General features: G+C 39.7%; 1 protein-coding gene across 1 annotated transcript; it reads right to left on the reverse strand.

Moving 5' to 3' along the window:
• Positions 1-3,313: 3,313 nt before the first annotated feature.
• Positions 3,314-11,298, reverse strand: TAF13 (TATA-box binding protein associated factor 13). The gene is made up of 4 exons (XM_060006548.1): positions 11,194-11,298; positions 10,392-10,470; positions 6,501-6,598; positions 3,314-4,436 (listed from the first exon to the last, which is right to left on the reverse strand). Exons 1-4 carry the CDS (start codon positions 11,218-11,220, stop codon positions 4,266-4,268), a joined length of 375 nt encoding a protein of 124 aa, XP_059862531.1. The 5' UTR covers positions 11,221-11,298; the 3' UTR covers positions 3,314-4,265.
• Between the last annotated feature and the right edge of the window lie 2,451 nt (positions 11,299-13,749).

Consider the following 13,749-nt stretch of genomic DNA (forward strand, 5'->3'; position numbering starts at 1 on the left):
AGTTTTTACTTAAGAAAACCAGCTTAAATACAGTAAAAACAATTTCAAGTGAGTCTTAGATAGCTATTAGACAGTCTGCTTGAGCAACTAATAAACATGCTAGCTAAAAAAAATAAAAGGTATGAATTTTTTCGAAGAAAGAGCTTCACTTTAAACAAAATGGGGGAGGGGAGCTATTAGAGATTAAAAGAAATTTAGACACACTCACCAAATGCAATGGGCGACACCTTGTTTAGTTCCTGTTACAAACAAACTATGGTAGGCAGAATAACAGCCCCAAAAGATGTCCATGTCCTAATCCTCAGAACCTGTGAATGTTACCTTACATGGTAAAAGAGACTTTGCTGATGTGATTAAGTTAAGGACCTTGAAATGGGGAGAGTAGCCTGGCCTCTCCAGGTGGGTCCAATATAATCACATGGGTCCTTAAAGGCAGAGAACCTTTCCCAGCTGAGGGTCAGGGGGAGCTATTACTATGGAATAAGCATCAGAGAGACGCAACATTCCTAGCTTTGAAGATGGAAGGGGACCACGAGTCAAGGATTGCAGCCTCTAGAAGCTGGAAAAGGCAAGTAAACAGTCTCTTCTAAAACATCCAGAAAGGAACGTAGCTATATTGGTACTTTGATTTTAGCCCAGTTAAGACCGTTTCAAACTTCTGACCTAAAAAGCTGGAAAGAATGAATGTGTTGTCGCTATATTTGCAGTAACTTGTTACAGCAGCAATAGAAAACTAATACACAAACTCAAAGATATTTTGAGACAAATCAGGAGATTTAAACAGGGATTAGGTATTAGATAGAATATTGAGGAATTAAGGTTAATTTTTGCAAGGGTATGGTAGTAGTATTTGGGCTTTTTTATCTTGTAGAGATACATACTGGAGTATTTACAGATGAAATAATAGTGATATCTGGGATTTGCTTTAAAATAATACTGCCCCTCCCAGCAGGTAAGATACTAAATTAGCAAAAGGTTGGTTAACTGTTGAAGCCTGGGGCTCAAGATACTATTTTACTATTGTATATACTTGAGATTTTTCATAGTAAGTTAAAAAAAAAAGTAAATTAATTTAGGAGAGCGCACCTGAACGCTACAGATCAGCACTATCTGAAATTTTCTATAATAATGGAAATGTATTGGTACTAGCCACAGGGCTATTGAGAACTTGAAATGTAGCTAGTGTAACTGAGGAATTTAATTTCAATTTTATTTTAATTGGCTAAATTTAAATAGCCCCACATGGCTAGTGGCTACCATATTACACGGTGCAGCTCTAGATATTAGAAAAGAGCCATGCTGCCTTACTGTTAGATTTCAGTTAATAAGTAAGCTCATGAATCGAGTCAGTGTACACCTGTTATTTCTATCCGCCCAGCTTCTCTTTCCCTTTCTTGCTAATAGTAGTACCCAGCTCTGAGCCCCACTCCAAGCCCTTCTTCACCAAAGAGGTGGGGCATGAGACCCAGGCTACAGTACAACTTCTTCCTGGCCCAAGAATAATGACCAGAGGCAGGACAACCACACTCCTTGCTTGGAATCTTCTGTATTAGGAAGTAAAGTAAGTCCCTTGATCAGGAGTTGTATGGATGGAACCCTAGAACTGCTAGCCATCATGCTCCCTTGACACATGATGAGACTCCTAAGAGAGTAAAACCAAAATTAGGATAAAGATGGGCAGAGTCTTCTCTTCAAGTTCTTAGATCCAGTCAACTGTGGAGTCAACTCCACCCTTTCTTTCCCTTCTTTCAGTTGGAGAAGCCAATAAATTCTTTCTTTTTTTTTTTTTTGCTTATGCTATTTTTGAGTTAAGTTCTAACAATTCCAACTTTAAAAAGTTTTAATACAAAGTCCCGTAAAAAACTTCTTAATGCCAGGATCATTAGCAAAATAGTAAGACTAATGGCACTGCTATAAGCTGAAATGTGTCCCCCTAACCCATATCTGACTATATTGGAGAAAGGACTTTTATGGTGGTGATAAGGTTAAAGGAGGTCATAAGGGTGGAACCCTTATCTGACAGAACTGGTGGCCTTATAAGAGGGAGAAACAACAGAAGTCTCTATCAGCCACGTGAGGACACAGTGAGAAGGCAGCTATCTGCAATCCAGGAAGAATCCTCACCAGAATCTGACCATGTTGGCACCTGATCCCAGGCTTCCAGTCCCCAGAACTGTGAAAAAATAAATTTCCATTGTTTAAGACACCCAGTCTGACATTTTGTTATGGCAGCCCAAGCTGACTAATACGGGCACCCAGTATAACTTGCCTAGTGGCAGTTACTACCACGTCCTTCTTCAGGGTGAAGTAGACCCTGACTAGCAAAAATAGTGATATTGGGCTTCCCTGGTGGCGCAGTGGTTGAGAGTCCGCCTGCCGATGCAGGGGACACAGGTTCGTGCCCCGGTCTGGGAAGATCCCACGTGCCGCGGAGCGGCTGGGCCCGTGAGCCATGGCCGCTGAGCCTGCACGTCCGGAGCCTGTGCTCCGCAACGGGAGAGGCCACAACAGTGAGAGGCCCACGTACCGCAAAAAAAAAAAAAAAAAAATAGTGATATTGATCTTTTGTTATTCCACTCTCAGTCTTGATTTCAGTTTAGACTAAAGTTGCTTTTTAACTGGTTTTTACTTTTTCAAATAAAAAGATCAGCCCAGCTATCTTGAATCTCATTACCAATTCAGAAGCATTACACGAATAATATGGAAAAAAAGTTTTTAGTGACATTAAGCAGCTAGAATTACATTGGGGAGAAAAGCTGATAAATCACATAGCCAAATTCAAGTATTAATCTTTTTAATTTTTCATAGTTTATTCCTTATATTGATAGGTTAAGAAAGTAAAATTTTCCTAAGTACTGATTCATAATGTTTATAAGCAGCACACAAAACATTCAGTTTCACAAACAGTAATATCCAATGATCCCCTTAAATGCAATTTTAAATACTTACTTTAAGCTAAGTGCAAGAATAATACAATAAGCTAAATAGACACAAAACCTGTATATGCTGAACTACAAAAGTGGTTTCCATAGCCACACGTGGTCTTAGTCAAGTACACATTTCCACAATGAACAAGTACTAACAAATATGTTAATAAAACACGACCCCTGGGCTTCCCTGGTGGTGCAGTGGTTGGGAGTCCGCCTGCCGACGCAGGGGACGTGGGTTCGTGCCCCGGTCCGGGAAGATCCCACATGCAGCGGAGCGGCTGGGCCTGTGAGCCATGGCCGCTGAGCCTGCGCGTCTGGATGACTGTGCTCTGCAACTGGAGAGGCCACAACAGTGAAAGGCCCGCATACCGCAAAAAAAAAAAAAAAAAAACACGACCCCAAATGCTTATCCTACCATCAGCTTTTTCAGCAATGCCATTCCTGCTACTGAAAACACTTATATTTAGAAGCTTTAATTTGACCTGGGGAAATGAGTTCTCTTAAAACCTGACAAACAGTATAAGACCCAAAGATTTTTTTTTTTGCGGTACGCGGGCCTCTCACTGCTGTGGCCTCTCCCGTGGCGGAGCACAGGCTCCGGATGGGCAGGCCCAGCGGCCACAGCTCACGGGCCCAGCTGCTCCGCGGCACGCAGGATCCTCCTGGACCGGGACACAAACCCGTGTCCCCCGTATCGGCAGGCGGACTCTCAACCACTGCGCCACCAGGGAAGCCCAGCCCAAAAGATTTTAAATCAAATAGGTCTTCCAACACAGAAGAATTCATAGGAAACTTTTAGTTTCTCAAAAAATTAAAATCAAAAAAATCACTTGTTACCTAAAGAAGAGTATTAAAACAAATTATCTTAAGACAAACACTCTTAAAAAGGCTGTATTTTCTATCATTTTCTCCTTAAAAGAAACACAAACCAGTTCACTATCTTTTAATAACTTAGACTACTGTAATCTAAAAACTTTAGAAACATCAAACACATGTCTTAGCTATCAAAGGTACCATTGAGATTTCACATATTAAACAGCCACAGTACAGCCTACAATGGCAAAAAATCAGAAGGAACTGAATGGTTTGCAAGGTACTTTGACTTACATGTGGTCATTAAAATCCAGTAAGTAATTCAAAGTATAGTAATATAACAGCAGGCAATTAAAGGCTCAAATATCACTATAAAATTGAAGACATGAATAAAGACTGAAAACGTTGTGGTTCTCTATCTTTCATTCACATGGCTAGATATGAGAAACTTACTGTGGAAAATATAGTTATTAAATATGGTTTCCCCAGAAAATCATGAAGCTTCAGAAAGTACCAAAGGTGTCAAGATCCATAGTTTGCTTCATCAAATGCTTTTCTAGCTCGTTTCAATTCTTCATTCATAGTAAGCAAGTCTTTAACCCTAGCAAACTTTCTTGGGTCCTTTCGAATCAAGAAGACGATATCTTCAACTTGTACCCGACCTTGTCTTCCAATTGACATTGCCTTGTGAGTCTATTACAAAAAAAATATTAAATTCAATTAATTTTTTAAAAATCTAACATTTTATTCTTTTAACTTGTGTCTATTTAATGCTGGTGAGTTTGAAACTTTCTCTTCTAATTATTATAGCTAGTCACTTATGAATTGTCTTTCTATTAATGTCCTTTGTCCACTTTCTACCGTTATTAGCAATGTTTCAATGCTTTATAGACATTTTAATATTAAGGACATTAAAACTATCAAATTCATTGATTTAAAAAAAATTTTTTTTTACATCTTTATTGGAGTATAATTGCTTTACAATGTCGTGTTAGTTTCTGCTGTTTAACAAAGTGAATCACCTATACGTATACATATACCCCCATATCCCCTCCCTCTTGTGTCTCCCTCCCACCCTCCCTATCCCACCCCTCTAGGTGGACACAAAGCACTGAGTTGATCTCCCTGTGTCATGCAGCTGCTTCCCACTAGCTATCTATTTTACATTTGGTAGTGTATATATTTCAATGCCACTCTCTCACTTCGTCCCAGCTTACCCTTCCCTGCCCCTCCCGTGTCCTCAAATCCATTCTCTATGTCTGCGTCTTTATTCCTATCCTGCCCCTAGGTTCATCAGAACCTTTTTTTTTTTAGATTCCATATATATGTGTTAGCATATGGTATTTGTTTTTCTCTTTCTAATTTACTTCACTCTGTATGACAGACTCTAGGTCAATCCACCTCACTACAAAGAACTCAATTTCATTTCTTTTTATGGCTGAGTAATATTCCATTGTATATATGTGCCACATCTTCTTTATCCATTTGCACTGATGTTTCTTTCTGTGTGTTTTGATATATGTAGTTTGTCTTCATTTGCATAAAATAATTTTATTTCTTTGTAACCACCGCTTCATTTAAACTTTGTGTCCATTTCAGTAGCTGATAAATATTGGTGGGTTTCCTTAAAATCAAATCTCATCCCCTACCATTACATATTCATACTGCAAAAACAAAAATTCATCACAGCATTATTTCTAATGACTGAAAAAGGGAAATTAAATATTTAATAAATTGAACAAATTTGAGCACACCTAGTCAATTAATATTGTGAAGCCATCAAAAATATTAATTATGCAGTGACACAGGGAAAATGTTGTAGACGTACCTAAGTGAAAAAGCAGGTTCTACGACTATATATACTGTATGATTTCAGTTTTATAAAGTTTAAAAATATGTGTAAAAAGACAAAAGAATATTCACTAAAATCTCAGCATTAGTTATCTCTAGGTAGAAGGATTACAGATTTTTATTTTTTCCCCTGCACTCTTTAATACTTTCTAAATTTAATCAGTATTACTTCCATAAGCAGAAAAAGATTTAAAAAATGGACTCTCTGACCCAGTAATTTTACTTCTATTATTCTTTACGAAGGAAATAGTCCAAAACACAGGGTAAAAATTCATAAGAACCGAACACAAACAAACTCAGTATTCCCATCCCTGCAAACATATCCAGAGAAGGGGGAAATTTCATGAATATGGTCATTCAAACTTATCTACTCAGTTGAAAATAATATGTAAATAATTTCAATAGGGAAATGGTTAAGTATATTAGAAAATAACTTGAATGAATTTTATGCAGCTACTAAAATAATTGTGATCAGAACATAGGAAATATGTATTAAAAACTTTGAGTAAAAAGAATGTTTACTATGATCAACACTATGTAAAACACTGTATATCTTTACATAAATACTGGAAGAGGGAAATTTATGTTGGATGATCGGATTATGGGTAATATTTTACATTTTATTCAAGGATCTTATAATTATGTCCTTATAAATAAAATTCAGAGGAGGGGGTAGAATATATTGTGTGTGCATGTGTGTGTGGGTGTTTGTGTATGTGTGTGTGTATACACCCACACACACTTATCTCTCTCTATCCTTAATGATAAATAGTAACTTCCACAAAACAGGCACTCAAATGGCACTCAAGCTTATTTCAAAGGATGCCATAGTTCTAGTCTTATCTAAAAGTTAGAATTTCAAATCTATTCCTTAATTAACTAAGACCAATTACAAAAAAAACTTACCATTTCAGTGATGAACTCTATGACAAGGTCTTCAAGAATATCTACTGACTCAGTATAAGGATTCTGGTCATCCCCAAACCCATACATCATACACCGTACTGTAAAAAGAACAATCATTTTTGTTTAAACAAACTTGACCAATACTTTTTCAAATTAGAACTAAGCTATAGAAGATATTGGTATGAAAGTATATTTACATTGTATTTCTTGTCTCCAAGTATGGATTTTGGTGTAAAAGGTATTAACCACTAGCACATAACCAACTGTTTTTACCTAGCCTTCCCTAGGTAGGAACTCCCCTTCCCTCCCAGCTACTGAACCTTGATATCAATATTCCTTCCCTAATCTCTATTATCTACTCACCAACAACCCCAGAATACCTTTAAGTAGGAAACTTCGTAGCAGGAACAGGATGAGTAGCAATGGTTTAGCCTTTACTGGGAGTGTTTTCAGGGGGTGAGGGGGAGGTCTTGGAAAAAAGGCGGCAAAATCCTTTCTGATACTACCATAAGGAAGAGGACATGAGAGAAAGTGCTCCAATTACCTTCTTATAGGAAGAACAGGTTAATCAAAAGGAGAAAGCAAAGGGCTTACTATACAGAATCTTGACATTTTATTCCCTGGATCAAAGCAACTGCCAGCAAAGCCCTTTTAGTCTTCATCTGAAGGAACCACAGAAAATGCAAAAGAGAAGAAAAGTCTACAGAGTAATGAAAATAACTGCTAATAGCTAAAACTTATATAGCCCTTACTACATGCCAGGCACTGTTGTAAGCGCATTTAATCCTCAGGACAATCCTCTGAAGTAGAAACTACTATTATCCCCTTTCTACATAGATGAGAAAATTGAGGCATAGAGTTTAAGTGATTTACCCAAGGTCACACAGATAGTGAGATGGAACTTGAATTTGAACCCAGATGATCTGGCTCCAGAGTCTATACTCCTACCCACAACACTATTACACTTCTTGGTAATTTAGGGCAGATGAGATCCATATGGATTCTTATGCTATAGCCTATAAACTCCCAATCAGTCCATGGACAAGTTTTGAGAAGTCCTGGAACCCTACTGAAATTACATGTAAAAATTTTATACTTTATTTGTGTGTGCATTTTTCTGGGAAGAAGAATCAACTCCTAGCAGATTCTCAAAGGGGTATAGAAATACTAAGAAACTCTGTCATATGTTAGAAATGTTTTGTATCTTGATCTGACTGGTGGTTACAAGTATATGTATATATGGGAAATTCATCAAGCTGTTCAATGAAGACTAGTGCAATTTATTGTATTTAAGTTTTACATTTAAAAAAAAGGAACGGGGCTTCCCTGGTGGCACAGTGGTTGGGAGTCCGCCTGCCGATGCAGGGGACACGGGTTCGTTCCCCGGTCCGGGAAGATCCCACATGCCGCGGAGTGGCTGGGCCTGTGAGCTATGGCCGCTGAGCCTGCGCGTCCGGAGCCTGTGCTCCACAACGGGAGAGGCCACAACAGTGAGAGGCCTGCGTACCGCAAAAAAAAAAAAAAATTAAATAAAGAAATAAATAAATAAATGGAACGAACTCCTAGAACACTTCTAAAAGTAGGAATGAGTACGTTAAGAATAATTTCCATTTAGGAGAAGCAAAAGCAGGCAGAACTAAGAAGACAGTAGACCAGGCCTGAGGAAGAAAAGAAACAGGTGACCTAGAAGTCAGACTAGGATAGAGAAGTGCCCCTAGGGTTTATTCTGGCAAAAGCTTTTAGGTCCAGATACAGGAGGGAGAAAACAAACACAGGAGCCAATATTTTCTCCCCTCTGTGTTTTTTGGATTCTGAAATTTTTGTTTGCTTTTTTTTTCGTTTGTTTTTTTAGATAATTTCAGACTTAGAGAAGAGTTGCAAAAACAGCACAATGTTCCCGAATTCCTATATCCAGCTTCCCCTTATGTTAACATCTTACACAACCAAAGACATTTCTCAAAACTAAGAAATTAACACTGGTACAAATACGTAACTTATTCAGATTGTACCAGTTTTTCCACTAGTGTACCTTTTCTGTTTCAGGATCCCACAATATTTAGTTGTCATGCCTCCCTAGTTTCCTCTGTTCTGTGACAGTTCCTCAGACTTTCCTTGTCTTTTTTTTTTTTAATTTATATATTTATTTATTTATTTTTGGCTGCGTTGGGTTTTCGTTGCTGCGCACGGGATTTCTCTAGTTGTGGTGAGTGGGGGTCTCTGTTTGTTGTGGTGCACAGGCTTCTCACTGCAGTGGCGTCTCTTGTTGAGGAGCACAGGCTCTAGGCGTGCGGGCTTCAGTAGTTGTGGCTCGTGGGCTCTAGAGCGCAGGCTCAGTAGTTGTGGCGCACGGGCTTAGTTGCTCTGCAGCATGTGGGTTCTTCCCAAACCAGGGCTCGAACCCATGTCCCCTGCATTACCAGGTGGATTCTTAACCACTGCGCCACCAGGGAAGCCCTTCCTTGTCTTTTATAACCTTGACACTTCTGAAGAATACTGGTCAGTTATCTTGTAGAATGTCCCTCAGTTTGGGTTTGTCTGATGTTTTCTCATGATTAGGTTATGGTTATGCATTACTAGAAAGGGAATCACAGTGATGATGTACCTCTTAATGCGTCATATCAGGGGTATGTAATGTCAACATATATTACTGGTGATCTTATTAACTTTGATCACTTGGCTAAAGTAATGTCTGCCAGGATTCTCCACTGTAAACTTAATATTTTTCCTTAAATATTTTGAGGGAGATACCTTGTCATTAACATTCTGATGGGGAGAATTCATCAGTAGGGAAATATACTTCACTGGAAAAGCAAAATCATATTAGACAGGAAGTATGTGAACTGCATTTGGTTAAAGGGTCTGTAAAGACATAAACAAATAAAAGTGAATGCTTTGAAATTTTGTGTTATATTAGCAAAAATTTTTTTTTAAAAAGAAGGTCTAGGAGAACAGATCTTGGTCAGTAAGTCATAGGAAGATTCAGGTAAGACAAGGAAAAGGCTGTGAAGATTCCAAATTCTTGTCATCACTCTGGGATGCTCTGGTGTAGGAATCCCCTTCTTATGCCGACTTAGGTAAAACCACGTACAAATGGAGTAAATAACATCAGAGATGGAATAAGTAGTGGTAAACTTAAGGTGAGAAATTGAGATATAGGAAGGGATTTGAATGGCAAAAAAAAAACCCCCACATATTGACTCTGTAGTTTCAAGAGCATTTGGGAACTGCTTACATCGGAACTAGCATAAATAAATCAGGTGATGTGTCGCCTTCTCAGGACTGGGAGATGGAGAGCACTTTCTCACGGTGCCTTAAAGGGGCTGACCTTGAACATCAGTAGTAGCAGCAGCTCTCCTTGCTGCTGCCACAAAAGGTCTACTGAGGGAACAGACTAGACAACCAAAACCTTATAATCTCTATGCCACTGGACTGCCTCACATTGTTCATCATCTTCCTGCCTTGTCCATTGCCTTAGTCCAAAGCCCCAACTTAATTCCTACCCTCAGCACCTGTTCCAGGATCCAAAAGAACCTTTGGCTTACAGTCAAAGGAGTCCCTGCTCCTACTGCTGAAAGGTAAAGGACAGGGGAGGTAACGGAGGTATGTTCTTAGGCCCTGAACTGAAACACTGATCACATCTCTTTACTTAAAAAAAAAAAAAAAAAAGTATGGGTGTGTGTGTATGTGTGTGTGTGTATACACGCATATATATAAATACATAAATTGGGGTTAGGGTTATTACTATCTGTGATTCACAGGTTAAACAGAATTTATGCACAAGTCTGAGAATATTGTCCCTACAAGGAAACACATTCAGAACAATAAATCTACTTTGAACCGACATACCCAGAAGTTTTTATCTATAAAAAATCATTGTCAAATACTACTTACATTCTTTAGAAAAAAGTCTCTTTCTTTTACCCTGTCCACCTTCTGCACCTCCTCCAATTTCTTCACTTTCTTCCTCAAACTAGAAGTTAAAATGTATATATAGACACGTTAAGCACTGCTTTTGACTTTTTAATAATTAACATTTTTTTCCATCTTCAACACTGATGTCATGCCAGAAAGCCTAAATAAAGCAAGCAGCAAAAAACCATGAAACCTTAGCATTTTAGGGGCCTTACAACTATCCTATCCAACTTCAGACTCACACAGGAATGGCTTCTACAATGTCCACAACAACTGTACTGCCTCTCCTGGAGCAGTTCCAACGACCATACATTCTTTTTTTTAACCAACAAAGTTGGCCTATTTCTAGACAGTTTTACTATTAAAAGAGTTGATATTGAATAAAAGTAAGCAAAACTAGTATTTACTAAGCACTGCTTACACAGTGCTAAGAACTTTCCTCAAGTGAGACTTAAGCCTATTTTATGACATGAAAACCGAGGCTCAAAGTTAAATAACTTTGCTCACAGAGAACAAATACTAGCTTTGTCCTCTGATGATTCTCTAGGTGTTTCAAAGGGTGTCTGGCAAATATGGACCAAAAGCAAAGGGCATGGGACCACCCTCCTACTCTTCCTGCCCCGCGTCCTACGACTAATCGGAAGAAAAAGCCTAGCACGGGGTGAAGTCCCCGATTCTCTCGGCTGAATTCACTAAGGAAAACAAACCCGATTCTCAGCCTCCGCTACGGTGCCCGAGGGAGTGAATAAAAAAGTGGGTTGGAACAGAGGCGGTCACTCACCGTGGGGTCTTCTTCTTCATCTGCCATCCCAGCAGCCAGCCACCTCCAGGGCGCGCCCGGCTCCCATGGAGCAGGTTTTACTACTTCCGCGGCCTCACTTCCGGTGACGCGAGGAGGTGGGGCGGGGCCTAGTTGGAAACCCGCCTGCGGAAGTGGAGCGTGCGCGTCCCGCCCAGCGGTGAAACCACAGCAGTACTAAAGGAGGGAAGGGTGACGTCTTGGCAAGAAGGAATTAAAAATTAGCAACGAAAAGGAAATCACTGGCTAGATGCCGTGTATCTCGCTGTCTCCTTGAACTTGCTTCTGCGTATCAGATCACCGCTTCCTTATTCGGGACTGCGAAGCTTTGGATCATTGAGGGGCTAGCCAGAGGTGTAAACAATTTCAACAACTTAGAGTACCACTATGATTTATTGCCAAGCTTATTCGTTATTGGGGATATTGTACTTCGCTACCAGTTCTCAAGGGAATGTTATCTCCCCTTAGACTGAGGATTTAATTTTTGTGGTTTTGTTTGTTGTTTTTTTAATCAGAACAGTGCTTGGGAAAACCAGGGACATTAGAAGGTTAAAGCTAGGGATATAAGGTGTTCTGCAATGCAAGAGATGATGTCACCAGGGAAAGATTGTTCCACAATACACTATTTCTGAATGTCCTGCTAAACATTCCTGTGAGTGAAAAATCTGTTCATAATTAGCTGGGCCTAGAACATAACTTTGTTAACATATAAACACAAAGCATTTTCCTATGCTTTTAAGGTACATTGAATTTTCTAGGAACGCAACTGTGAGATAGTAGAAAGTGTGTGTATTGGTCTCTGCTCACCAACCCCACCCCTCTTCCTGGCACAGAGCTCCTAAAACCCTTGTAATTTGCTAAGTGATAAGAACATTAGGGCGTCTTTTGTTCTAATGAGGCAACTCTGGGTGGGCTCCTGGTTGGCTTCTGGCTGGGTCACCAGAAAAACCAAGCCATGATTAGAAGCTTGGAATTTTCAGCCCTCTCCAGAGCGGGGAGAGAAACTAGAAATGGAGTTAGTAATTAATCATGCCTATACAAGGCATAACAATTGCCCTGTATTGCCTACTAATTCCAATAGTAGGAGGTTCAGAGAGTGTTCAGGTTGGGGGGCACATCCGCTTACCTGGAGGGTGATGCACCCCCAACTTCATGGAGGCAGAAGCTCTGTGCTCAGGATCCTCTCAGACCTTGCCCTATGTGTCTCTTCATCTGTATCCTTTACCATACCCTTTAATAAACTGGTAAACGTCTTCCCCTGCGTTTTGTGAGTTGTTCTAGGAAATAACCAAATCCAAGGGGGAGGAGATCATGGAAACCTCTGAATTTTAGCCAAGTCAGACAGAAGTTGTGGGTAACCTGGGGACCTACTACTTTCAATTGGCATCTGAAGTTGGGAGCAGTCTTGCGGGACTGAGCCTTTGATCAGTGGGATCTAAAACTATCTCCAGGTAAATAGCGTCAGTATTGAGTTAAATTGCAGGACACCCAGCTGGTGTCACAGAATTGTTTGGTGTGGAGGGGGGAGGGGGGACCCACATATTTGGTCATGAGAAGTGTCATAAGTGAAGCGTTCAGTGTAAAAGTAAAGGAGAAAGATACACGGGAAGGAAAAAGCTGAGAGTTTTCCCCCCAAACAGTAACTACCCTGAAATTGGAGAGATATAGTTCTTTGTTTTATTTGCAACTTATCAAGAGCTGTGAAACATTTCAGGAAATGATGTCATGAAAGGCTGTATCAGTTGTAATAGTTTGGATAGTCAAAACTCACTGGAATCAGTCTGCATTTTAGCTCCTGCATATACATATGCTTGCATATACATATAGGTGCAAGCATCTGAAATCATTATACCCACTAGTGTAGTCATACCTGAGCATTTACATATTGAAACACATATTATTATAATTCACTGTCTTTATTTTACTTTACATTATAGTTAGGACATTATATTTTATAGTTACATGGGTAGTTAGGTTAGTTATTATTACTTTGAAACAAATTATCCCAAAACTTAGTGGTTTAAACAATGAACATTTATCACACAGTTTCTGTGAGGAATCTGGGCACAGTTTAGCTGGATGCCTCTGGTTCAAGGTCCCTTATGTTGCAGTCAGGGTGTTGGTTGGGCCTCAGTCTGATCTGAAGTGTTGATGGGGAAGGATCTGCTTCCAAAATCACTCATGTTGTTGTCAGCAGGATTCAGCTACTTCAGGTTACATTAAGGGCCTCAGTTCTTCACTGGCTATTGTCAGAGACCTCCCTCCATTCCTTGCCATGTCAACTTCCTAGGGCAGCTGGCTTCTCTCAGAGCAGGTGAGGGAGAGAACCAGGAAGAACACCCAAGAACACAGTTTTTTTGGTAACCTAACCTTGGAAGTGACATCCCATCATTTTTGCCCTATGCTATTCACCAGAAATCAATAAATGCAGCCCACCCTCAAGAGGAGGGGATTACACAAGGATGAGAATACCAGGAGGCAGACATCATTGGGGGCTATCTGAGAGGCTGCCTACCATAGTAGGTTATATTATTTGTG

Source organism: Delphinus delphis, chromosome 1 (assembly GCF_949987515.2).
Source record: "Delphinus delphis chromosome 1, mDelDel1.2, whole genome shotgun sequence".
In the NCBI taxonomy this organism is placed as follows: domain Eukaryota; kingdom Metazoa; phylum Chordata; class Mammalia; order Artiodactyla; family Delphinidae; genus Delphinus; species Delphinus delphis.

What these genes read in the sequence shown, in the direction of transcription:
- TAF13 (XM_060006548.1), bottom strand. Translation starts at nt 11,220, where the DNA reads ATGGCAGATGAAGAAGAAGACCCCACG. An exon ending in GAGACTTTTTTCTAAAGAAT is followed by an intron (nt 6,599 to 10,391) that starts GTAAGTAGTATT and finishes TTCTTTTTACAG; the next exon opens with TACGGTGTATGATGTATGGG. An exon ending in TAGAGTTCATCACTGAAATG is followed by an intron (nt 4,437 to 6,500) that starts GTAAGTTTTTTT and finishes TTTTTGTAATAG; the next exon opens with ACTCACAAGGCAATGTCAAT.